General features: G+C 42.2%; 2 protein-coding genes across 4 annotated transcripts in view; one reads left to right on the top strand and one right to left on the bottom strand.

The window, feature by feature from the left end:
* UBE2O (ubiquitin conjugating enzyme E2 O) overlaps nucleotides 1–20641 on the top strand; it is an 80191-nt gene extending 59550 nt beyond the window's left edge. Inside the window, exons 2-18 of the mRNA XM_074260810.1 lie at nucleotides 8232–8291; nucleotides 8538–8648; nucleotides 9003–9100; nucleotides 9939–10002; nucleotides 10404–10547; nucleotides 11364–11473; nucleotides 11616–11766; nucleotides 12024–12502; nucleotides 12955–13109; nucleotides 13410–13522; nucleotides 13854–13985; nucleotides 15624–15713; nucleotides 16978–17680; nucleotides 18079–18215; nucleotides 18939–19142; nucleotides 19235–19292; nucleotides 19720–20641. Coding sequence (XP_074116911.1) covers nucleotides 8232–8291; nucleotides 8538–8648; nucleotides 9003–9100; nucleotides 9939–10002; nucleotides 10404–10547; nucleotides 11364–11473; nucleotides 11616–11766; nucleotides 12024–12502; nucleotides 12955–13109; nucleotides 13410–13522; nucleotides 13854–13985; nucleotides 15624–15713; nucleotides 16978–17680; nucleotides 18079–18215; nucleotides 18939–19142; nucleotides 19235–19292; nucleotides 19720–20393 — 3483 coding nt within the window. The 3' untranslated portion in view covers nucleotides 20394–20641. The remainder of the gene's footprint in view (nucleotides 1–8231; nucleotides 8292–8537; nucleotides 8649–9002; nucleotides 9101–9938; nucleotides 10003–10403; nucleotides 10548–11363; nucleotides 11474–11615; nucleotides 11767–12023; nucleotides 12503–12954; nucleotides 13110–13409; nucleotides 13523–13853; nucleotides 13986–15623; nucleotides 15714–16977; nucleotides 17681–18078; nucleotides 18216–18938; nucleotides 19143–19234; nucleotides 19293–19719) is intronic.
* A 3114-nt stretch (nucleotides 20642–23755) lies between these two features.
* Nucleotides 23756–25804, bottom strand: part of SPHK1 (sphingosine kinase 1) — a 57235-nt gene continuing 55186 nt past the window's right edge. For all 3 annotated transcript variants that reach the window (XM_074260813.1, XM_074260812.1, XM_074260811.1), the window contains exons 2-5: nucleotides 25544–25693; nucleotides 25313–25407; nucleotides 25073–25188; nucleotides 23756–24778 (exon numbers count right to left, since the gene is read on the bottom strand). In XM_074260813.1, coding sequence (XP_074116914.1) covers nucleotides 23974–24778; nucleotides 25073–25188; nucleotides 25313–25407; nucleotides 25544–25693 — 1166 coding nt within the window. In that variant the 3' untranslated portion in view covers nucleotides 23756–23973. The remainder of the gene's footprint in view (nucleotides 24779–25072; nucleotides 25189–25312; nucleotides 25408–25543; nucleotides 25694–25804) is intronic.

Below are 25804 nucleotides of genomic sequence, written 5' to 3'. Positions count from 1 at the left end.
TGAAAATTTCAGAACAGATAAATGTGGGATAGGACCAAGTATGTCTAAAGAATAGGGCTTTTTAAATCTTTTTTATATTTTGGATCCCTTTGCAGAATGATATTTTCTTTTTTAAAATTTTTTATTATAGCTTTTTATTTACCATATTGCCATATTTACCATATATGCATAGGTAATTTTTCATCATTGACAATTGCAAAACCTTTTATTCCAACTTTTCCCCTCCTTCCCCCCACCCCTTTCCCCACATGGCAGGTTGACCAATACATGGTAAAAATGTTAAAGTATAAGTTAAATACAATATATATATATACATGTCCAAACAGTTATTTTGCTGTACAAAAAGAATCGGACTTTGAAAGAGTGTACAATTAGCCTGTGAAGAAAATAAAAAATGCAGGTGGACAAAAATAGAAGGATTGGGAATTCTATATAGTGGTTCATAGTCAGCAACCTGAGTTCTTTCACTGGGTGTAGCTGGTTCAGTTCATTGCTGCTCTATTGGAGCTGATTTGTTTCATCTCATTGTTGAAGAGGGCCACGCCCATCAGAATTGATCATCATACAGTATTGTTGAAATATACAACGATCTCCTGGTCCTGCTCATTTCACTCAGCGTCAGTTCACGTAAGTCTCTCCAGGCCTTTCTGAAATCATCCTGTGGGTCATTTCTTACAGAACAATAATATTCCATAATATTCATATACCACAACTTATTCAGCCATTCTCCAATTGATGGACATCCATTCATCTTCCAGTCAGAATGGTATTTTCAAAGGCATAAATCTATTATAAAAGATAGTGGAAAAACAATTATTAAAAAATTTTATTTTTAGTTCATTGATCCCAGATTTAAGAGCCCAGTTTGTTTATTTCAAACAGTTAACAAAAGGAGTTGACTTAGCCATAGTAAGAAAAGGATATATAGCTTGGACACCACAAGTTGTTTTAGTTGAGCAAAGATCCCCTGCTGATAGTTGTTCAAATATCAGAAACTAGAGATTGTTTTGTCTGTAGTCAGTTTCCCTTTACAGCCCCAACCTTTAATGTTGGTGCTATTCAGGTATTTTTCAATCCTGTCTTATTCTTTGTTACCTCTTGTGAGTTTTCTTGGTAAAGATACTGGAATGGTTTGCTATTACCTTCTCTACTTCATTTTACAGAGCCTTTAGTCTGAGCCAATACCTTTTAAGCAAAAAATAGTATAACCTATATATGATAAGAGGAATTTGGATATTGCTTACACCACACCCTCAAGGTTAAGGTACTTAAAGTCTTCTACTAGAGGAGCTTCCACCACTTAAATGATTTTAGGGGAATGTAGGGAGAAATCTAAGCCATGTAAAGTACAAAAATCAATAAAAATCTATTTTAAAGAAGATTTTAAAGCTGTTACTGGTCAACCCTCATCTTAAGAATCCAAGAAGTCTGATATAGCATTGAAAGAGTAAAAGAAAAACAAAAATAGAAAGATAGCAAAAACATTTTTTATTGTGACAGCCCTCTGAAGGAGTGACTGAATATGTGAAAAGAATAGCAGAAATTTTAGGTGCCATTCTGCACTTTGGAAAGATTAAATCCTAAGTCTCTGTGATAGGTGATGTCAAATCTTTGCAGGTCAAAGCAGATCTTTTAATGTAAAGAGGAGCTAGAGTAAAGATAGTGACACCTTCCACAGTCATTGATCCTCATCTTTGGTATCCACCACACACTTTACTTCCCTAGCTTCCTACTCAGAATCCCCCCCTTCTAAAGCAGCCAGGGAGTGGAGAGGATCCAAGTCTTTACCCTATTGGGGTCACTGACTTACTCTTTTTTATGGTGACTTGAGGGACATTTTCATTTCCCCAGGGGCAAACTGCCCCTGAATATTCCACGCCTTGGTGCTTAAAACCCCCTCTGGGGCTAAGTAGAGGGAGAGAGGAAGTCCAATAGCTCCAGATTATAGTAGGCAAAGGCCTTTACTTCTGCCCATGAGAGGCATCCTCTCCTGGGATTCATGAACCTGCCTCTGCTGGGGCCTATGGACCTTTCCACTGTCTGCAGCTGGCACCTGGCCCACTACCACTCTCTTAGCCGAAAGTGCTCTATGCTGAGGCAGGATAGCTACAGGGCCAGACTGCCTCTTCCTGAGAACTAATTGAATGAAACTTTGAGGAGAGTGATGGGAGTGTAATCAGAGGACTCATTGGAGCTCTGCAGGATTGAGGAATAAACCTGGGCCAAGCTGCCGCTGCCCACTGCTTCCCCGGTTGCAAGCTGGTCCAGGAGTAGTCTTACAACCAGAGCTCTTCTCATGAGAAGCTTGTGTACTGGTAGATGAGCTACACTGAATACTTTGAGGGAGCAAACTTTATACTGGTAGCTCAGTTCTTTACCCCTCCTTTAAAGGTTAAATTGGTCAGATTTCCAGTCAGGGTTGGTTACAATTGGTCAGATTTACTATCTGAATAGCAATTTGATTGGATTACAGTTCCCTCAAAAAGTCTTATGCCTTATTACTGACCATAGCTGGTTTGAGTCAGTTTAACCTTAAGCCCCCTTTATTAAGAACTTAGTTGTCTAATCAGTCCTCATTCGAAGGTGATTGGCGACATCTCAACAAGATATTTTACTTTTCTCTCCCCTTATCCTGTTCTAACAATGTCTGTGGAAACCCAACTTCTCATACTTCTCACAGAAAGATGCAATGGAAATTAGATGTAAAAACAAGTTATCAGTTTTTAAATTGTAAACTGTTTTAGGTTTAGTAATATATACTATGTATATACCAACTATCTGTTTTTCTAGTAAAAATGTTTCATGTCTGATTTAGAACACAAGATCTTGGTTTGAATCTTTGCTCTGTTCCTACCTATATAACTTTTGGGAAGGTAGTTTTTTCAGGCTTCAGGTTCATCATTAGAAAATAACAGTAGCAATAGCCAACATTTTCTTTTTTCTTTTCTTTCTTTTTTGTTGTTGATAAGAGCTTATTTTCACAATACCTGCAAAGTTAGTTTTCAACATTCATCCCAGCAAAACTTTGTGTCCCAAATTTCTCTCCATCTCTTTCCCCTAAACAGGAAATAATCCAAAATGTTAATTAAACATGTTCAATTCTTACAAACATATTTCCCCATTTATGATGTTATACAAGAAAAATCAGATCAAAAAGGGGAAAAAATGAGAAAGAAAAAAAAAAAAGCAAGCAAACAACAGAAAGGGTAAAAATACTATATTGTGATTCATGTTCAGTCCCCACAGTCCTCTCTCTCTGGATGCAGATTGGAATTGTTCTAATCACCTCATTGTTGAAAAGAGTCCATCAGTTGATCAACATCACATGATCTTGTTGCTGTGTACAATGTTCTCTTGGTTCTACTAACTTAGCATCAGTTCATGTAAGTCTCTCTAGGTCTCTCTGAAATCATGCTGATTATTTCTTATAGAACAATAATATTCCATTACCTTCATAACCATAATTTATTCAGCCATTCTTCAACTGATGGACATTCACTTAGCTTCCAGTTCCCTGTTACTACAAAAAATAAAAAAGGATGAATTGCTAACATTTTCATAACACTTTAAGGTTTTGAAAAATAAATTATGTTTTCTTACTTGAAGCTTGATAACACTGGCTATTATTGGGTACTATTATTATACTCATTTTATGGCTAAGAAAGCTCAGGGTCAGAGAGCTTAATTGATTTTGCTAATAGTAATAATAACCCAGTGTCAGGGATTCCAACCTAAATCATTTGATTCCGAGTCTAATGTTCTCTCTCTCCATTTACTACCTCTAAAATGAGGGGATCAGATCAGATCAATTATTTTTAAACTGTTGAGGTTATGTTTATAGATATTTACTGAAAATGAAAATATCTTAATATTTCTAGGACTTTGATCTTGAAAACTCCATTCCTTATCTATTAGTGTATCCTTGTTTTGGGAGGATAACCTCAGATTAGAAAAACTTGCATTTTAGCTCTGAGCAGCTCTCAAAGCTGTTGATTCTAGGACTTTGCTAAGAAATGCACGCTGCTACTTAGGCACCCATTGATTACCTATGTGCTTGGAATTTGAGAACTTGACTAGTCTTGATTGGTCATAGGTTTGTAGGATTTTAGAATAGAAAAGCACCCTTAAAGATCACTATTCCAACCATCCATTTTACAAATGAAAAAATTTGTTGTTTGCCTTCAATGTCCATTTGTATCTAGCACACGTTTTGTTTTTGTTTTTGTTTTTGTTTTTTTCCTCTGGCAGTTAATCTGTATTCAGTCTGATGTCATAGGTCCTAAGCTTTGTCAGAATACTAGTATAAATAGTGGATAATCAATTTGTCTTTGCTATTCTGACTCCTAAAGAGAATTAGTTGCTTACACAGTGCCCTCTAGTGCTAATGAACCACTCCCAATAGAGATTGTTTATATGACTCAAATGTTTTATTTTCTTGCAGATTGAAGGAATGGGGTGAGAGAGGATTCTTCATTATTCAAGTATAATTTCTCTGGAGGGGGAAGGCTACTGCTAGATAGTACTGTTTTCACATCAAGAGTTAAAGTCCCTAACAAATCTCCCACCCATCTTTCTGAAAAAAGAAATTCATAAAGAGTTATGGAAATAAGAGGAGACTTGGTGATAGCTCCATGAAGTCAAAACATACCTTTTGTTACTGCTTTTAAAATTATATATATAAAAAGTGGACATTTCTGAATACATACATTCAATCTACAAGCATTTAAGGACCTATAATGTGCCAGATATTTAAAACAACTTATTATTTCTCAGGAAAACTCTCCCCTCTTTGTAAAGATGCGAAAAAGTGCATTCCTATTATCATTCAGGATAACCACTGTCATCCCAGATTACTTAAGTTCCAAATCTTGATTTCATCCTTGACTCTTCACTTCACATATCTAATTACTTGCCTTGTGTAATTTCTCTGTATAAGGTTTCTTTCATCATCCCCTTCTCTTCATACACTTTAGTCTCCTAATTGGTATCTCTGCCTCAGATTTCTCCCCACTCTAGTTCATCCTCCTTGAAGCTACCATAATGCTATGGTACATCTTTTCCTAAAGTATAAATCTGACTGTGTTATCCCCTTCCTTAAACTTCATTGGCTTCCTGTCATCTCCAGGATCAACTGTGAACTCTTAACTTGTAAAGCTCTTCACAACATGAAGATTCCTTCCTGTCTTACCAATCTTACACATTTTTCCCCTCTATATTCTTTATGATTCAGCCAGACTGACATTCTTGCTATTTCTCACATATGACACTCCATGAGTTCTCCATTTCTTAGAATTTCTAGCTTCCTTCAGAAATCAGCTCAGATGTCCCCTTCTACAGGAGGCCTTTCTCAATACCTTGTATGTACCTCTATGTGTACATGTTATTCTCTGCTTCCTTCCTCCATCTCACCTGATTAGAAGGTACCGCTTCAGAGGTACAAAAAAAATAACTTTTCTTCACCAAAAAATTGAGGAAGCACTGGCTTAGAGCTTCAAAACTTGATGAACAATCAGACTTTCTAGCAAGAACTCCCAGCCCCAACATGGTATGAAGGTAGAGTTTCTAATTAATTCTTTCTCTATAATATTAGTAGCTGATTTCTCAAAGAGAAAAAGAGAATCAGTCCTCTTGTTGATACTTCCAACTTTTCATCACTTAGATGTTTTTTGTATCTCTGCTTTAGTACAGTGCTTATGTAACTCTTTGCTTCTGTACATTGGAAATAGTGTTGTCCTTTCAAGAATGCAGTAATAAAGTATAAATGCTTTGAATAAGCATTTTGTATTACCTTTGTATACCCTCTACATTACTGTTTATTTCTCAGAAAATAGAGATGAAAATGAAGTAATTCAACTAGAAAGGAAAGGAACTTTGAGAGCTTCCTATTAAATAAGCCAGACACTTTATGCCAGTCATCTCTGTCCAGTACCAGGACAAGCTTTCCCTACTAGTGTATCTCAATTCCTGGCTTGGTTTTTCTAGCACTGAAATTTCTTAGAAATTTAAGTGTCAATTGTGACTTTTTAATGTTGAAAATGATATCACTGGTATGGAAGAAACATAAAATTTACTGTCTCAAACTTGGGCCCAGTTTTTTTCTTCTACTTATATTCCTGACTTCTGATCTATAAATAAAGGCAAAAATAATTAGATTTTCTTTTTTTAGAACTTACCTCATATTACAAAAAAGAATAGAACAAATACTGGACAATTAATATAAATCAGTTAGTACTTTGAGATTAACTTTGTGGAATACTACATCTTCCCTTAGTTATGATAAGGAGAAACAGAAAATTAATGAATGTGCTCTTTCTTTATTTTACAAGAAAAGACTTATAAGTCCAGGACCTGCCATAAAAGACTAGAATAGGAGTGAGAACAGGGCCAAGTGAGAGAAAGTGAGCAGACTACAGAACAAAGATAAGTGAGAACATAGGCATAGTAGACTTAGAGGACAAGGACTGGTCTCCCTGATCCCACAGGACAGATATATAGGGGGGAAAAACGGAGGAAGAAGAAATAGGGAAAGTTGTGAGCTTAGGAGAAGGAAAATGATGTGAGTTGTTAGTATCACTAAATAATAGGTATATTTTATTTCCACCTTAGATTGTGTGCAACTCTTCCCAGCATACAGAAAAGGCTAGTTTCATTGCTGCTAGTGTTCCTTACACTATATGTATATTCATATAGACCGTCTCCTGATCCCTGATCTGTATGTTTATATTGTGTATTTGTTGTTGTTATTGGAGAGAGAGCAAAATCCTTTAGAAATGTTCCTTTAGAAAGAATAAAGATATTTCATTTTGGAAGAACAACACAAGGGATGAGTTATGTGTAATAACTCTTGTTTTTGTCACATTCTAAAGCTTTTCTTCTTGGCACCTGTCTTAACTGTGGGAAGATTAATACTACTATTTGTATTTTATACCTCTCTGGAAAGTTGATGAAGTAGGTTTCTTAGCTGTCAGGTGTGATAGCTCTCTCTCACTTAGGAGTTTGTATGCCACTGTACTTTCTAAGTGGTTGTATCTTATCTATAATGGGCGCTCTGGTCTTAGAAAAAAGACCATCGAATTGCTTGTGGCATATAGTATATAAACTGCTGTCCCTCTCCTATGTAAGAATGAAGCCCAGCTGAGAACCAAATCTCTTCTAATCTTGCTCCCATTGCCTGCACCTTTGTGAAGTTCCTCCATACTTTCATTTTCCTGACACACCAGGAAAATTCAATGCTTTGGGGATACAGAGTTGAGAAGATTCATGTTGGAGGGTTTCCGGGGGTTGGAAGCAGTGTATCACTTCCATCTCAGGGGTGTGTGTCGATCCTTTGTTTAAACCTATTGTATAATCAACATTAATAATCATATACTATTTCCCGTTGTAGAGAAGTATTGTGGCTCTCCAGAAAATACAGCTATCACCAGAATAATGAAAAGTGTTTGCCTGGGAGCAACTTTAGGCTTTCAGAAATAGGTAGATTAGATTTTTCTCCAAGTTGGCCAGATAGAAAGCTGTTTTCCACAAGGCATTATACAGTTGAAGAAATAATGTTTGTTAGAGAGAGGGGAAAAGCAGGCAACTATATGAGAAAGCCACTAGTTGTTAATTTTGCTGTTAACTATGATTAATGTTTACTGATTACCAAGATAAATGCTTTTTCTTTAGTTGGTCAGCCTCCAAAGGCATGTTTCCCTGAAAATTACTCAGCAGACCCCCTTCATACTTTTGCTCTTTAGATAAATAGCAGAGGTTGCAGCTGTTTGGGAGGGATAGCCCAGATTAGAATGCATGGTATCCAATGATACCATGTTGTTTCAGAATGACAACAACGAAGATGATCTAACCTAATTTGAGGCTCTATATACAGTTAAACCTCAATTTAGGGATCAGGAAGCACATTTAGGCCCTTTGCATCTGATTTCCTTCCCCAACATTCCCACCTTTTGGCTTTTTTTATTGTTTAGTAATATTTTTATTATAGTGGGGATTTTTTTTTTTTGTTTTGTTGTTTTGGGTTTTTTTAGAAAAGAAAATAAAGGAACTCAGATAAATTTGTTCCTTTTAAGCAATTGTATGTGGGGGAGGGAATCTTGGAGAAGTTGAAACCATCGATTAAATTTAAATATTAAATGATCTGTGAGTTTTTCTTATTTATACCATTCAGTTTGATTAAAAATAAAGCGATTTTCAGAGGTGGTTTTCATATACATCTTTTTCTGTTTCTTTTGCAGTTGAAATTAGAGGATCGTTCTGTGGTACCTCGTGATGTAGTCCGACACATGAGCTCAAGTGTAAGTTCAGCTTTATACATCCTTGTGCTTCTCTAAATATCAATATTGGCTAATGAAGAGCCTTAAATATTTGGTTCTGTGTAGAGAAATGAGGTCAAAGTCTGATCTCCTCAACAATACCTGTAACTGAGATCCTTGCCATAGGATTTCTCATATCATGGAGCCTCATTGGCTTTAAGGTTTGGGATTGTGATATATCTGTCACTGTTGCCTATAACTCTGGAACTTGTGTGTCCTTGTTTTTAGGATAGTCAGTGTGGGACTGTGATTGATGTGAACATTGACTGTGCTGTGAAACTTGTTGGTACCAACTGTATCCTCTATCCTGTCAACAGCAAGGACCTGCAGCATATCTGGGTAAACCAAGACTCAAGGCTCTTCCCCCCACAACTCCTATCCCAACTTCTTCTCTCTTGCATTCAGCTGCCCTGTCTGAAGTAGACATTTCTTCCTTCCCATTTTTTATCCAGGAGTGAGCAGTTCTCAGATAACATAATTCCTGCTTCCCCCAATACCTCATTTTGAGGTCTAATTGAGAGTTCTCAGAGAAAAAAATGTTAATTCTGTTAGTATCTGGTCCAAATAACAAACTGATGAGGTCCACTCCTTGCTCCAGTGGGATGATGAACACTCTTTATCTCTTAAGATTTGCCAACCTAGTTTGCACACACATTGTGTCATCTCTTATAAATATTTTTTTTTGATCAACAGCCTTTCATGTATGGGGACTATATTGCCTATGACTGCTGGCTAGGGAAGGTCTATGACTTGAAGAACCAGATAATCCTGAAGTTGTCCAATGGAGCCAGGTACCTTCCCTACCCATAGATAGATCCTTCCCTTTCACTCAGAGGAACTCAACCACCTTGGGAAAGGGGAAATTGGGGAACAGGGGCAGGGACAGGAGGTACTTTAGGGAATTTCTGTTGGAAAAGTTCATATGCTAAGGCAGTGACATATTTCAGATATTTAGGTATGAGAGAAAATGTATGATGTAATGGATAGGGAACTGACTCCAGACACAAGAACAACTGGGCTGAATTGAGACCTCTGACTTGTCCTTGGCAGTGTGACCCTTGCCCTTAATCTATGCCTGCTTTAGCTAACTCTTGAAAATCTATAAGTGACAGAGAAGGTGCCAACCTACATTGATAGAAGGATTTTCCTCTTCCAGGAGTTCCCTATATCAATAAAATCTTATGTCCAGCTCTATCCCTATGCCATTGGATCCTTAAACCCAACCAAATGTTATGTTCCTATTTGTTTGGGTTTTAATCTTTGTTTCTTCCTCCTTTGGAAAAAAGGCCTGAGGCAGCCTAGTTTTAAGGTAATATTTAGGAAAATACTTTTAAAAGCTTTAAAATTAGTTAGCTCTTGGATTTATAAAGGATTAGTTTTCTGCTTAGTTTAGCCAAGAAAGTTGGGTGGTTAGGGAAGAAAATCATTTGGTATGTTGAAAGCATTGATAACTCTCTTTATCAGTATCTGTTTTGCTAGGTAACCTAAATTAATCTTGATAAGCAAAGTAGCTGTTTTCCTGTGTCCGGCTCCACCTCAAGGACTTCAATCAGTGTGTCACTAGCAAAGAACACCTGTATTCCTTTCTTTAAGTCTTTTGTTCAGACTTTGAATCTGTTTTGTTCCCAGGTGTTCCATGAGCACAGAAGATGGTGCCAAGCTCTATGATGTTTGCCCCCACGTCAGTGACTCGGTAACTTTCCTTTCTCAGAGAAGCTTCTTAGGGTTCAGAAACTCTTCCGCCTGCCCTCAGAGTTTGGGGCTTACAGAGGAAAGGGTACTGCTAAGCAGACAGCTCACTAATACCCCCTTCCAATTGTTCATTCCAAGGGCATGGCTTCCTGACACATGAGGACTTGTCTTGGGGAATAGTGAAGTGAACATGTGAGGTGGTACCTGTGTGAATGTGTTTATGTGAGTTTGAATATGTTTGTGAGTGAGTGAGTGAGTGTGTGTGTGTGTGTGTGTGAATGTTTCATTGGAGGGGGTGCTATCAATGTATGCATGTATGTGAAGAGGGAGGAAGACGCATCATGGGTAGACTGCTGTCAGACCCTTGCTGAAAATCCAGTTTTTCTCTCATTATTTCTGCAGGGCCTCTTCTTCGATGATTCTTATGGCTTCTACCCAGGCCAGGTGCTCATTGGCCCCTCCAAGGTCTTCTCCAGTGTACAGTGGCTATCGGGTGTCAAACCTGTGCTTAGCACCAAGAGCAAATTCCGAGTGGTAGTAGAGGAGGTAGGGTCAATCAGGGATTACTTTGGAACTCTGGAAAAAAGTCTTTCTGGAGAAATAATATCATGATTTAATTTATCCCAGGACTACCAAGCCCCAGAATTATTTTGATTTTTAAAGGTTCTGTGGCAAAGGGGTTCACTATAGGAAGCTGAGTATTTGATGACAAAATGAATTCTTGTTGGTTGAGGAATCTTCCTACAATATGACTTTTTGTTATCTGAGTAAGGCTAGAGTGAACAATTATGTACTTTGTAAGGTAGAGTAAGATAATGATAAATAATCCCATCTGCGCATTAGGATGTAGTAGAAACAATTCTCTAACATTGGACTGCGAATTAAGCAATCATATTTCTAATCTAATGGAAAGATTACTGTATTTGGAATCAGAAGTCCCTCGGGTTCAAATCCTTAAGTTTGCCATTTATTAACAGTATGGCTTTGAATAAATTGCTCAAGTTCTCTGGGCTTCAATTTCCTCATCTGTAGAATCAGGGGGTTGGATTAGATGGTCTGTAAGATTCACATAATCTCTTGAGAGCCCCAATTTCTTCAGCTGTAAAATAATCAATTTGGACTAGTCCCCTATAATATCTTTTCCTGCTCTAACATTCTGTGAATGATGTGTCTTTGGAGAAGGGTTATTATTACTTCAGGGTGGGAACTAGTCCAGGGCCTATTAGTATTAGATTCCACATTCCCAGGTTGTCTGCCAGCTCCTGAATCCCAGCTAAGCTTTGGGGGTGGAAGGGGGGGAGCTCTTTTTAATAAAAGCCACTAAAAATCTGTTCTAATACTGGCCCTTTCTACCCACCCTAGGTACAGGTCGTGGAGTTGAAAGTCACATGGATTACCAAAAGTTTCTGTCCAGGAGGTACAGATAGTGTCAGCCCCCCACCATCAGTTATCACACAGGAGAATTTGGCGCGGTAAGTCTTTTTTCTCCAGGTCCCAGTGTTGATCCCAGCAAATCTCCTGAAGACTTTAAGCTCAGTCACAAGAAGGTTCTAATACAATGCCTCCCCCTCAAAATTTCTACTACTTCACATCTTTTCTAATTCCCTTTCACAGAGTGAAACGTCTTGGGTGTTTTGACCATGCCCAGCGGCAACTTGGGGAACGTTGTCTTTACGTTTTCCCAGCCAAAGTGGAGCCAGCCAAGATCACCTGTGAATGCCCTGAAAGAAATTGTGTCTTAGGCGAGGGCTTTGTGGCCAAAAAGGTACACCCAGTGAGATGGAAGTGGGTAGCTATGGATATCCATTTTCAGCAGCAGCAGGGAGGTAGAGAATAAGTTTGGGTCTTAGGCCTTAGTGAGCAGCTGCCTTATTCTTTTCATATTTGTTTCTTTTGCAAATCTACATATTACTTGGGCTAGTTGTTTTTGACCCACCCTAGCTCTATTGGGTTATTCTGATGTGGGTATTCTGCCATTCTGACCTTAGTACTTCTCCCTCCTCCATGCCTCAACCTCTCCAGGTAAAGCGGTTGCTGAAGAAGCAAATTGTGAAGATCATGTCCTGCTCCCCAGATTCCCCTGGCCCTGGGGATCATCCTGATGGGGACCTTGATAAAGGGGAATCCAGGGCCAAGAGTGAAACAATAGATCCATCCAATCCTGATGAATCTCCCAATGGCTCTGTCAACCCAGTTGAAATTCAGGATGAAGGTCTAGAGGTGTCTGATGACACAATGGAACGACAGTCCCCATTTCTGCTCAAAGAAGAGGGAGCCACAGACTACAGATTGCAGTCAATGGAACAGGATGCAGATGATGAGGCAGCTGATGATACAGATGACACAAGCTCAGTGACTTCTTCAGCTAGTTCTACTGCCTCCTCCCAGAGTGGCAGTGGCCCTGGGCGGAAGAAGAGCATCCCCTTATCTATCAAAAACTTGAAGCGAAAGCACAAGAAAAAGAAGACTAAGGTATCTCGAGAATTCAAGCCAGGAGACAGGTAAGCAATGAAATGACTGGAAGCTGGCTTAACTAATCTGATTTGATCTGCAAGACAACTGAGATCACTATCTCATTTGTGGCTCACACACTCACTTTTGGGGATTCTCAGCTACTCACCACTCAGGTTATTTAGGAGGCAGTTGGTGAGCAAAGTACTGCACATATTGGTCTAGAAAGGAAGAATGATCAATACCAAGGTCAGCCTATAGGAGCCAGTGATCTCCATATGCCCAGGTTGCGTCCAAAGAGTTTACAGAAAATAGAAGGGACTTAGATAATATAGGCAGAGTCTCTAATGTCCAGACATTAATTCTCTGGGCCTTCCAGGAGAGCCTAAAATTGGAACCTTCATGTTTTCTGGTTGACATGAGGACCCTCTTGGGGGACGGAGTGGGGAGGGAGGGCAATGAGTCTCTGCATACTAACTCACTGGTGCCCCTCTCCTAATAGGGTGGCAGTGGAGGTGGTGACTACAATGACCTCAGCAGATGTGATGTGGCAAGATGGCACAGTAGAAACCAACATCCGTTCAAATGAGCTTTTCCCTGTGCATCACTTGGACAACAATGAATTCTGTCCAGGGGACTTTGTCGTAGATAAGAGAGGTAGGAGGCAGCCTAGTTTGGGAGCCCCGTTTGGGAGGGGCTAGAGGTCGTAGAAGAAAAAGAGCTCATTTGGGGGGATTCTCTACCAAAAATTAAAATGGGATTGGGGTGGTGATTGAAGGAGTTATTACTCTTCTAAGTAGATAGTCACACCTTGGGGTTTGGGACAAGAAGAAAAGATCTGAATCAGGCAGGAAATAGATATTAGGCCTCATGCCAGAATTCAGGATGAGAGTTGAGGTAAGCTTTTATACTCCAGAATTTCTTAGCCCATCACTTTGTTTTTTTTATGAATTGTAGTCCAGAGTTGTCCAGATCCAGCTGTTTACGGGGTGGTACAATCTGGAGATCACATTGGCCGAACTTGCATGGTGAAGTGGTTCAAGCTTCGGCCAAGTGGGGATGATGTGGAGGTGAGTGTATAACTGTTTCTTTCTCTCATAGAATGAACTCTGCTTGTAAGGAATAGTATAGGGAAGAGTGAGGGGTCCTTGGTCTAGAGCAGCGATGGGGAACCTTTTTTTTTCTGCCAAGGACCTTTTGGATATTTATAATGTCATTTATGGGCCATACAAAATTATCAACTTATACAACTCAAGTGGTGGGAGGTTGTTGTACCTAGCTCTCAGCTCCTTTTGATTATGCAAGATTTTCTGGGCCTTATGTGGTCCATACTACATTAGAAGTTCCCCACCCCTGGTCTAAAGAGTAACTTGGCTATAATAATCTGTTCTGTGATTTAAGCTAATTGGAGAAGAAGAGGACGTGAGCGTTTATGACATTGCTGATCACCCAGATTTTCGTTTCCGGACTACAGACATAGTCATCCGAATAGGCAATGCTGAGGAAGGTGCTGCTGGCCCCAAGGAAGATGAGGTACAGTTGACTAGCTGTCTACTTCCTCAATCAATTCATCCCTGTTCTAGTGTTGCAGCTAAGGCAGCCTGGGGCAGGAATATCTGCCTTTCTTGGGCAGAGGACCCCCATTCATTAGACACAGCAAACAGAAGATTTTTCCTACTTAGACCCAGTCTGATTACAGAAATCAAACGACTGCAGGCTCTGTTTTTGCCACCAGATGGCTCCAGCACACAGGACCTGGTCATATCAAAATATAATTCAGTTCCACATTCTTGATAGGTGCTCAGGCATTTTATTAACCAGAGGATCAGCTAAAACTCCCTGTCTGCAAGAGAACACCTGAGACATAAAGGAACGGCTTACCTCTCACTTCTCATAAGGGGAACCTCATTCAGTAACTATCTGAGTACCCCTGCACACCAAGTGGTATGGGGATAGCAAGGTGTATGCTCGGCTAGGGGAAGAGCTGGCTTCAGAGACAAATGGCATCCATCCAGTGACTGCCTCTGCCATGTCTGTGACCTACCCAGGTGACTTATTGCTCTAGTGCACTGAGACTAGAAGTTGAAGGGAGACATTGCTGAACTGTGCTGACAGAGGAACCTTTCATCAGGGAGTTCCCTGTATCATTGAGATGATGGGTCTCTTCTCCGTCCTGATGTACAAAGCACTCTTTCCCTAGGCAGTGTGAGAATACAAAATTGTACAAGCCTTAATCCTTACCTTTGAATCTGCAATCAGTCTAGCAGAGGAAGTGACCTACAAATACTGACAACCTCAAGAAGGATATGGTAAAACCTGTATCAGCAATATACTATTAAATGCTGTAGGAGTTGAGAGAAAGAGAGAGAAAACACAAGAACTTTGTTTTGAGCTGATCAGGGAAAGCAGCTAAAAGGCAGACTTGGCACCCCCAGATGAGCCATCATTCCAGTGCAGTAAGTCTGAGAAATAGCAAGTCACCCAGACTGGCAGAGGCTGGGCAGTCAGCAGAAAGGACTGCCTCTTGTTGGTGGTATGTACTGTAACATTTATGAGGCTCAATGATTCCCAGCAACAGAGCACTATGGGCACAGTACTGCTCCCCTTTGGTCACATGACTATCAAGGAGTAGAGACGGGCTTTCACTGCTCTTTCTGTTATACAGTACTGCCTTTCAATTCCACATTAAGAAACCTGCATTTATGCAGTGAGCAAGGGAAATCCCTTGTAGATTTTTGAAAAAGCAAGCCACATGAGTTAAATACTATTAAGATTTCTATTCCTGATTCTGAGCTGTTTCCCTCCTATGCTCCCAAACCTCTGGTCTATACCCCCTATCTCATACAGTAATTTATTAAGCATCTGCCATTTATCAGGCACAGGGATGAGCATTGGGGATATAATTAGGAAAAAGAAACATGACAGTCCCTGCCCTTAAGATACTTACATAGATACTTAAATAGAGGTTCTGGGAGCAGCTCTCCTTTCTACCCTCCCATCAGGAGGTCCCAAGACAGAAGTTGTTGATGCTGTGTGAGTTCCAGGAGCTGATGCTCCCTAAAGTACTCAAAACTCAGATACTACATATCTCAACAAGATAGCTCATCCAGCTCCCTCCTGCCTCCTAAGAAGGTAATCCATGACCCAAGGCTGTTTCTTTTTGCCTCGCAGCCATCAGTAGGCCAGGTGGCCCGTGTGGATGTCAGCAGTAAGGTGGAGGTGGTATGGGCCGACAATTCAAAAACAATCATCTTACCCCAGGTGAGAGACTCTCAATAAGCCTGATTAGTTGCCTGTAGTCTGATTAGAAGGTTTTGTGCTCTACTTTATACTTTCATGTACTAGAAAACTAGAAAGAAAAACTCTTAGCCTTCTCTTTTTCATTATTTTTTCCTCTCCTACACCAGAATTAGTTTTAATGTCATAGGTCTTTTTCTTTTCAGTTTCTTCAGGGGTCTTGGATAGATAATAAAAGGGGAAGGTCTGATTGGGAAGAGAAAACAGGAAAGAAGGAATAAAAACACCCTTTTCACTTTGCCCCGAGTTAATCCAGATCCGAGCCCTATCTAATTTAGTCTTGTCTCACTTGATAGTTTCCCTAAACTTTAGACTCATAGAAAATTTTCCATATTTGTTTGGCTCTTTTTTGCATTTACCCCGTATTTCCCTTTTACCAATCTGAAGAAAAGATGAACCTTTATATTGGTATTCCCTGATAAACACAGGCTCCCATGAAAAGTAAACAGAAAAGGAATTGCAAGGAAAGGTAGTTTGTGTAATAAAGTAGCAGGTGCAAGACACATATACTTACCAAATCCCCATTCTTTATTAGTCTAAGTGACTACCTGATACCATTCTCTTGCTTTCATGCCTGAGCTTTAATGGACTAATTCTTCTAGTCTAGAGTAGGTTTTGGATCTTAACCATCCTATCTGAGGCCATCTGGGGAGAGAGAACAGTATGTGACACAGTCTTCTATGTTCTCACCTCCCCCTTATGTCACTTATTCCAGGGTCCCTAATGTGTCCCCACAAAGGGGACACTGCTGCAGTGTCAGCTGATCCACACTTCATTTGCCTTGGTTTTCCCCTTGGGCCCCTCAGCCCAATCGGGCAGATGCTTAGCAAAGCAGAGAGCCTTGGGCCAGGGTGGAACCAGGAGCACTAGTTAGGTATCCAGACAGTACTCTCTTCCCAAGTCCAAGGGAGAATGAAAGAATCAAGTTAATGGTTTAGAGAAGACCAGTTTGTTCCAAACCAAATTGAAGAAGATGGGCTGAGACTCCTGAGTGTTCCCCTTGTTTGTTCCCACTGGGTTCCTTCTGAATTGACTTAGCATAGCCAAGAAAGGAGGTAACACATGTGTGTTATATAACAGTACAGTGAGAGCACAAGCCATGGTAGCCCTAACAGTAAATAGCCTGCCTTGAGCCCCTTCAGAACGCTTTTCCATTGGTGGGGTTGTGACTTCCACATCCAGACCCTGCAAATCTGAGCTGCCGTTGTATTTCCCCTCCTCTGCCCAGCACTTGTATAACATCGAGTCAGAGATCGAGGAGTCAGACTACGATTCTGTAGATGGTAGCACCAGCGGAGCCTCCTCTGATGAGTGGGAGGACGAAAGTGACAGCTGGGAAACAGACAATGGGCTGATGGAGGATGAGCACCCCAAGGGAGATGAGCCCCTCGTGCCTCCTACGGAACTGCCAGTCACCACCGAAGAGGACAAGGGAGTGGCCATCAGCGAAGAGGCCGTGGCCGCCGCCGCCGCTATCCAGGGAGCTGTCGCCATGGCTGCACCTGTAGCCGGGCTCATGGAGAAAGCCAGCAAGGAAGGGCCCCCAAAGAGTTTCCGAGAACTGAAGGAGGCCATCAAGATACTGGAAAGTCTCAAGAACATGACAGTTGAACAACTCCTTACTGGTTCCCCCACCTCACCCACTGTGGAACCTGAGAAGCCCACCCGGGAGAAGAAATTCCTAGATGACATCAAGAAACTCCAAGAAAATTTGAAAAAGACACTAGACAATGTGGCCATTGCTGAGGAGGAAAAAATGGAGGCTATGCCAGAGGCAGAGCGCAAGGAGGAAAAAGCTGAGGCTCAGTCTCCTGTTCGGTCAGAGTGGCCCAGTGAGACCCCAGTGCTCTGCCAGCAATGTGGTGGCAAGCCAGGGGTCACTTTCACTAGTGCCAAGGGCGAGGTCTTCTCTGTACTGGAATTCGCACCCTGTAAGTTGGCCCCTCACCCTGGTTTTGCTTGTTCCCCTTGTTTGTTCCCACTGGGTTCCTTCTGAGTTGACTTATCCCCGTTTTAATGGGGGCACTTCACTCCATTTCCAATCCCTGTGTCATGCTTCTGACTTGCTGTTTCTTCAAAGCCCCATTGGAGGTGAAGAGATTTTAAACATAGTCAAATAATTCTGATTGGAGAGAAAAAGGATGAGTCAGATAAAGGGTATATTATTCATCTGTTTGGGGGAAAATACCAAGCCACGAAGTGAGAAGCACTTCTTCCCAGTGACCTGGGCTTCCCCTGGCTGCCAGTCTTTCCCCTACCCATTACATTCTAGATACATCTCCCCAGAGTTCTCTATATTGATGAAATAACTGATCTTTCTCACCTCCAGTTAATCATTCATTTAAGAAGATTGAGTTTCAGCCACCAGAAGCCAAAAAGTTCTTCAGCACAGTGAGGAAAGAGATGGCACTGCTTGCTACCTCGCTTCCAGATGGCATCATGGTCAAAACCTTTGAGGACCGAATGGCAAGTAGAGGACACTTATTTTCCACCAAAGTAGAATTGTCATCAGAGACTGTCACTTGCTGGGTCCTGATCCTCTTAGCTTCCTGTGGGGAAAAAATATTCTTTTTCAGCCACAGAGGAGCTTGAGACCAAGGACTTAATATCAGTCATTTACACAGTACCAATCTCCACAAAGAAGGGCAGAAAAATGCCCATGATTTCTAATCAATTGTTTAAGGCTTTAGTATCTCTTCTGGTTACAAAAATGCTTATGGTAATTGATGATCCCAGATGTTGTTTCCAAAATGTTTGTTAAGATGTATTCCTTGTTGCAAAAGGCAATTTTGTTTCTTTAAAGTTCCAATTGTATTCTTTTTAAGTATTCACTCTTTCAGTAGAAGAGTTTTCTATAATTTAGAAGGCAACCTGGAAAACTTCCCTTTAAACATTGTCAAATCTTGAAAAATGCCTTCTTTCTTTTACCTTATTGTGAGATAAAAGGGTTGTGGGGAAACACAGTTTTATTTTGTTTTTTCCCCCTGGATATCACAAATTTATAAGAATCCAGGAAAAAGATTTGGGTAGGGAAATAGTAGTAAAAAGGTACTAAGTGACTATATCCACCAGACTTTTAAGGTCATAATTCTGATGGCTCAGGCTACTGTGGAAAAGTGCAGCATGTCCTGGCTAATTCCAATAATCTTTGATCTTGCTTTTTTTTTTTTTTTTTTTTTTTTTTTTAAGGACCTCTTCTCAGCCCTGATTAAAGGTCCTACTCGAACCCCATATGAAGATGGTCTCTTCCTGTTTGACATCCAGCTCCCCAACATTTACCCTGCTGTGCCACCCCACTTTTGCTACCTCTCCCAGTGCAGTGGGCGGCTAAACCCCAACCTTTATGACAATGGGAAGGTGTGTGTCAGTCTACTAGGCACATGGATTGGAAAGGTGAGTGAGTTCCTAAGATAAAAAATGGGGATGGAAGAGCAAGTCAAATGTCTTTGGGCTGTTTGTTACTCACTATTCTATATGTATTTTAGGGAACAGAAAGGTGGACCAGCAAATCCAGCCTTCTACAGGTGCTCATCTCCATCCAAGGTAAATCAGTGACACTTGGGAGATAACAGAAAGACTGTTTGTGGGAGAGATTTGAACCCTGTGCTTCTTTGGAAGAGTTAACTTTGGGGCAATTATAATACCTTTTTCCTTAAATTCTTAATTGAGCAAAATTAAAAATGGGTTTGGAGGACTAACGTTCATTATTCCAGATTTTTCTAAATTGAGCCAAACTGCTTGAGATGGGGATGAATTGATTTGACAGGGCATGGAAATAGGACAGTGTAGTGGACAAGAGTATTGTTTAGCAATGAGCTAGAATAGTTAACTTTCCTTGAAAAAAAAAGGCTTAATCCACATGATGGTGGGTAGATAATCAAATGTCCTTTAACATAGTTTGGCCCTGGCTTCTCCTTTGGATATCTCACCTGTTCCCTTACATTTTCCATTCTCTGAATTAATCCTACAGGCCTGATCCTGGTGAATGAACCTTACTACAATGAAGCAGGGTTTGATAGTGACCGGGGCTTACAGGAGGGCTACGAGAATAGCCGCTGCTATAATGAAATGGCACTAATCCGAGTGGTACAGTCTATGACACAGCTGCTGCGACGTCCACCTGAAGTCTTCGAGCAGGAGATCCGGCAGCATTTCAGTACAGGAGGCTGGCGGTTGGTGAACCGAATTGAATCCTGGCTAGAGACCCATGCCCTCCTTGAGCGGGCCCAGGAGCTGCCTAATGGGGCCCCCGGGGACAGCAGCTCACCCGAGCCACCCACAACTACTGAGTTATCTGACTCTGGCCGAGAAGAGCCAGAGGAAGCAGGAGTGGCTGCTGGTGACGCCTCCCAAGGTTCAGACTCTGAGGGTGGTGCCCAGGGACCAGCACCCTCAGTTAGCAAGGACTTTACAGAGCAGACTCCTGAGGCTACCCCAGACTCATCCGCGCCACCCAGTGTCAAACCAAAGAAGCGGAGGAAGAGTTACCGAAGCTTCCTACCGGAGAAGAGTGGCTACCCAGACATCGGCTTCCCCTTATTTCCACTCTCTAAGGGTTTTATCAAGAGCATCAAAGGGGTCCTGGCACAGTTCCGGGCGACCCTGGTGGAGGCAGGCATCCCTGAGGGTACCGAGGACAAGTAGCAACTCCCAGATTGAAAAAACAGTGGACATAATGGGGAGAGGGTGGCCTGCTGCCTACTCACTCCCTCTCCTGGAGTCTCCCTTCTTCTCCTTTTTTTCCATCCCCAAAGAGAGGGCCCCTCCTGCCCTCATCCCCTCAAGGTGAGTGATGCTGAAGTGAAAGGAGCTTCTAGGTGCACTTCCCATTCCTGGTCTGAAGCTGTCTTAGAGCAAGAGGTTCTTTTGCAACAAAGAGAATCTGAACTTCCTAGGTTGGTTTTTTGAGTTTTTTTCTCCTCTTCTCTCTGTTCTTCCTAACAAAACAGAAAAGCCCGGTTTCTCCTTTGCCACGGAAAGTTCCCAGAATAATATGGGGGATGTCCTTAGGTCTGAATGTTCTCTTAAGGGGTAAGACCTGATCTCTGGAGCTGTGGATGTACCTCACATTCATTGTAGCAGGGGAAGCCCTGCTCCTGCGGTCCCCATGCCCTCTTGATGGGCTCCCCTGTTGCCCTCTCCAGAATCTGCTATCTCCTATCTATGTCCCAAGCAGATCATTTGTTCCTTAGAGACTTCCTGAGGACTGCCCCATTAGTCACACCATGCTCTCAAAACCTTACCTGTGTTAGATTCATTACCTATGAGGTGGCAGTAGCACATAAAAGGGATGGCTTAGTACTATGGAATGAGGATAAGGATAATGGATTTAATGGGGAGATAAAAGCTATAGGTGCCTTGCTGACCCCAGACCCTACCAAATGGGAGAATAAGCAGCTTTGGTTTCCTTAAGCTCAAAAACTTTTTGAACTAAAAATACAAGTGCTCCCTCTTAGCACCACCCAGGAGTGAAAGTACAGCAGGAAGGTAGAAATAAAATGCTAGGGACTCTGCCCCTGTCATTATAGTAGCCACTTGACAACATGGAAAGGTAACATGAAGCTCATACCAGAGAGAAGCTCCCTTCCTCAGCAGCCAATCCATTCTGGTGTGAGAGTGAGGCACCCAGCTGGTTCTATCTGCAGGTGTTGTGAGCTGTGGCCGGCTGGGGACTCACACCTCTCCCAAGACACGCACAGAGGTTTACACATTTTCTAAGCTTTTGATAATGTGAAGCTCCAGGTTATGAGGTTGCTATTGAGCACATTGCAGCTATGTAATTTTTTGGTGTATGTATTGTAATATTTAAGGTTTAAAAAAAAAAAAAAAGCTAAAATCTCATAAAAGCAAAAACCTTAAACTTAAGAAAAAGACAAAAAAAAAAAAAGCCAAAGCATGATGCATCTTGTTAGCCTTAAGCTGACTCCACAACTGTGCTGTACTATAACCAGCTAGCAGCAGCAGCAGCAGCAGCAGCAGCAGCAGCAGTGGGGAGAGTGGTCAGAGGCAGGACTGTGGGTGGCGTTTGAAGACTTGATTCTATTCTGTACAGTATTTAAGAACTAAACAGGATTGACTGGTGGGGCCATGCTTCAAAGTGCGTTCATTGTTCATGTGGAGATGTGAATGCTCTATTGCTTATAATATCTGTATAAAGTGCTGTGTGATTAAACTTTTTTTTACCTGCATTTTTTTTTTTGGTTTGGCTCATTAGAATGTAAAAATAAACAAACAAAAAAAAATTAACGCCATTAAACCTGCCTCTGCCACTCATCTGGACTTTGCTGCCTTTTTTTCCCCTCAAAGACAATTTTTTGAAACACAAACACACACACACACACACACACACACACACAAAATTTTCCCATTCCTTCAGCCATTGAGAACCAAACAATTGTAAGGTATATGCTCTTATCCTAGCCAAGGGTCCTTTGAGATCATTCAGATCACTTTTCAAATACATCAGACATCTCTGTCACAGATTCCTAGCTGTCTGGTCTTTCTCAGAAAGCTCCTAAGAGCAACTAAGTGATGCAGTGGATAGAGCATTGGCCCTGGAGTCAAGAGGACCTAAATTCAAATCCAACCTCAGATACTTGACACATCTTAGCTGCATAACCCTGGGTAAGTCATTTACCCCTGATTGCCTTTCCAGAAAAGGAAAAAGAAAAAGAGAGAGAGAGAGAAGGTATGACTCCTTTCTAGCATTTAGAAAGGAATTTCTTAATGTTTAACTGCTATAGTCAAAAGTCTCTGTTCATTGATCATTTCAGCCAGTTGAGCTCTTCCATAAATTTTTAACTGTAGTAAGAAATTTAATACTTCTTTATGAGGCTGAATTGCTGGTATAACACAATAGGACTCTAGGCAGGTTTTTTTTTCTTTCTTTCTTTTTTTTCTAAAGTCCAGGAAAAAGATCCCAACAAGGAAAAAGTGGGGGGTAGGGGAGTGGTTAGAGATCAGTTGACACTGCTTCTATTGTTCCTGCAGCTCTCTCAGTAGATTCCATCTAGTTTGTCCGGTAGGAAAGATGTGAAGTGGGAGTAGGGGAGGATGATCAAAAAGACTAATTACAGGATAGAAAGAGATAGGTTTTGTTTGCAAGTATGGGAGAAGGAGAACAGTTGCTATTGATCCAGTTTGTCCTTTTTTTTTCTCCTTTGTCTCAATTTTCCCTAAAGCTGTGGCCAAGAAAGATCCAAATCTCACCTTTTGGCTCAAATAGAATGCAAACACTTCAATTTGCAATGCCTTTTCTATTGATGTCACCACTGCCTGATACATAGTAGGACTTTTAAAAATGCTTATTGATAAGGCTTCAGCCAAGTTCTTTGAGGATTTCCTGAGTGATAGAGCTGGAACCCCCACAAGCTTTCACATCCCCTGGTTATCAATAAGATTACTGTCTCCTCTGTCTAGCATCTTAGGAAAGCAAGGCCTTTGAAATCATTTGCTAAGGCAACTGAAGATGATGAGCTGAAAGCTAGGTACAGTAACCTCCCACTGCTTGAATTCTATAAATTGATAATTTTGTGTGGCCCTGGAATGATGTTATAAAATATTCAAATGGCCCTTGGCAGAGAAAATGTTCCCTATCCTTAGAGCAATGGTATTGAACTCAGGTTGAAATAGACTGCTAAATTGTACATCAGAGGCCCATTAGATGGCATGTTAACTTTGAAAACCATATATTACTACTTTGTTGTTGTTGTTGTTAAATAGTTTCCAATTACATTTTGTGGGTTGGGCTGCACTTGAGAGTTTTACTGGCCAAAATTTGACACCTGTGTTCATTCTAGAGCACTGAACTTAAAGTTCATATTTCAAGTTTTATCACTGACCTTGGGCAGATAGCAAACATAATTTTTCCCCCTCATCTACAAACAATAAGCCAAATGAACCTGGATTTTAAGAACTCTATCATTGTAAAGCACCATATAAATATGATCCTTTCTCTTAGGGCCAAGGTCCCACTTTTTCCTTATTCCCCAGAGATGGAATTAGGCAACCTGGAAAAGTTATTTTATTTAGACTGCTTATTTGGTATGCTACCTCTGGCCAAAAGTACCACTAATTGATCCTGAGATGGGTAAATCTTGAGACATCTAACAGAGCTGACTTGCCTAATTTTGGAGTCCTGCAACTACCTACCCTGTGGAAGAATTCCCTTTTTGCTTAGGGGCAAGGGGCTGCCTGTTTTCAAAACCCGACTAAGTCCCAGCATTTAAGAAGTGAACTCGGATGAAGCAGAGTTTTCTGAACAGGATAGAAGACTTGGCTCTGGGCTAGGCTTTAGCTCTGGACAGCCACTAACCAACTGAAAGCCCCCAGGGTGCACCTGGCCTTGGACAGCCTCACTGGCCAGCTGCTCCCCATCCACTGTAAGCATGCCCCTGGTATCATGTGGTTCTAGTCGGAAGGCAACTACAGGCACATACACCAGGTTGGGGCAGTCCAGGTCCATGTGTGTGCCCTTTTCCATGGCCATGAAAAGGCGAAGTAACATAGCTCTGGGCACGCCAGCCCTAAGGTAGAACAGATGTATAACCCCTCCAGTTCCCCGAGCCATGGGGGCTGCGTACATCTCACTTCCCAGATGGGAATGGAGAAGAGCAAGCACCAACACGAATTCGTGCTCAGGAACAACGGTCCAGTTTTCTGGCACTGGCTGCTCCAGAGGCACTAGGAGCGAATCCACAGGGCCTGGCTGGTCGCGGCCCAGGGGAGAACCGGCTGATATCTTGGAGGAAGATGCTCCAACTGGGAGATAGGATAACGTGCCTTGATAGGTGCGAAGGGCGGCCAGGCGCAGGAATGTGCCCAGCGTGAAGCGAATTTTCCCTAGGCACCTGTACTTTTCACTCTCCACATCTACGTCTGCAACAAAGCCCCAGCCCAGGCTGAGCACGGAGAACAGGCGGCTGCCCGAGGCCGTGTGTAGGGAAAGCAGGTTCATGGGAGAAAGCCCCCGCTGGCACAGCAGCGTGGTACAGTTGGTCAGTAGGTCTTCATTGGTCACCTGTTCGTTGCTGGGAAATGAAGAAAGGACATGAGGAAGGACTGGAATCCCAAGTCCTAGACCCCACTGGTCCCTTCCCTGGGGTTGGGCTAGTGGGGGGGGGGGTAGCTGTGCAGCCAGCCTCCTGAGGGAAGCCTGACTCACTGGCCCTGGAGAGGAATTGGAGCAGATGGAGAGAGAGCAGAGGCCCAGAGCCTCAAGACTTGAATGCCCTCCTGGGAATGTAAACCCGGTGAGGAAGGGCGGGGTTGAGGGTTGAGCTGGTGCGGAGGGGGGAACGAAGGCAGAATCCTGGGCCCCTCACCCTGCATAATGGTTTACAGATGCAGCCAAAGCATTGCCTGAGCCTGCCGGCAGGCTACAAAGGGGCTTCTGAATCGCTGTTTCCCAATCCGGTCGTTCCATCAGGCCATTCACCACCTGAAAGCACAAAGTGGGTACCTGCCTAGCCTCCCCCCACCAGAGCCTTCCCCAGAACAGCAGCCACCTCCTACTAGCATCGATCCACACTCCCCTAACCCCCCAGCCACCACGCATCACACACCTCGTGCATCAGCCCATCTCCAGACATCACCACCAGGGCATCCCAGGAGGAGAGATCCTCGTCCCGCACCAGCTCCCTCGCGTGGTTCCGCCGCTCTGCAGGGAGGAGGGAAGCAAGTAGTTCAAGTTCTTCTGCATTCCGAAGCCGATGTGGGACCCTGCAGCCATCATCACTCTCGCCTTGGGTTGATGACCCAAGGAGCTGGCAGAGCACCTGGCCCTCGGTGCTTACCAGTCAGTCGCAATGTGAAGGAGACACCTGCTTCCTGCAGCATAGGCTGCACCCTGTTGCGGAAGAGCTGCAGGGCTTTGCCGGTTCCGCCTCGGGGGTTCAGGAGCACCAGCACCCTGCAGGGCCTCGGCAGGAAACGGCTCTGGTGCCCTGGAAAGAAGAGCAAATGGTAAAGGAACGAGGCGCCCGGGACCTGGAGCCGACCATTACCCGGACATTTGGGGTGAAGCACCGAGCTCAGGTTCCCCGGATTCACTTGTG

The sequence above is a fragment of the Sminthopsis crassicaudata genome, chromosome 4 (assembly GCF_048593235.1).
Source record: "Sminthopsis crassicaudata isolate SCR6 chromosome 4, ASM4859323v1, whole genome shotgun sequence".
NCBI classification, from domain to species: Eukaryota; Metazoa; Chordata; class Mammalia; order Dasyuromorphia; family Dasyuridae; genus Sminthopsis; species Sminthopsis crassicaudata.
This window is presented reverse-complemented; position numbering and strand designations above follow the sequence as displayed.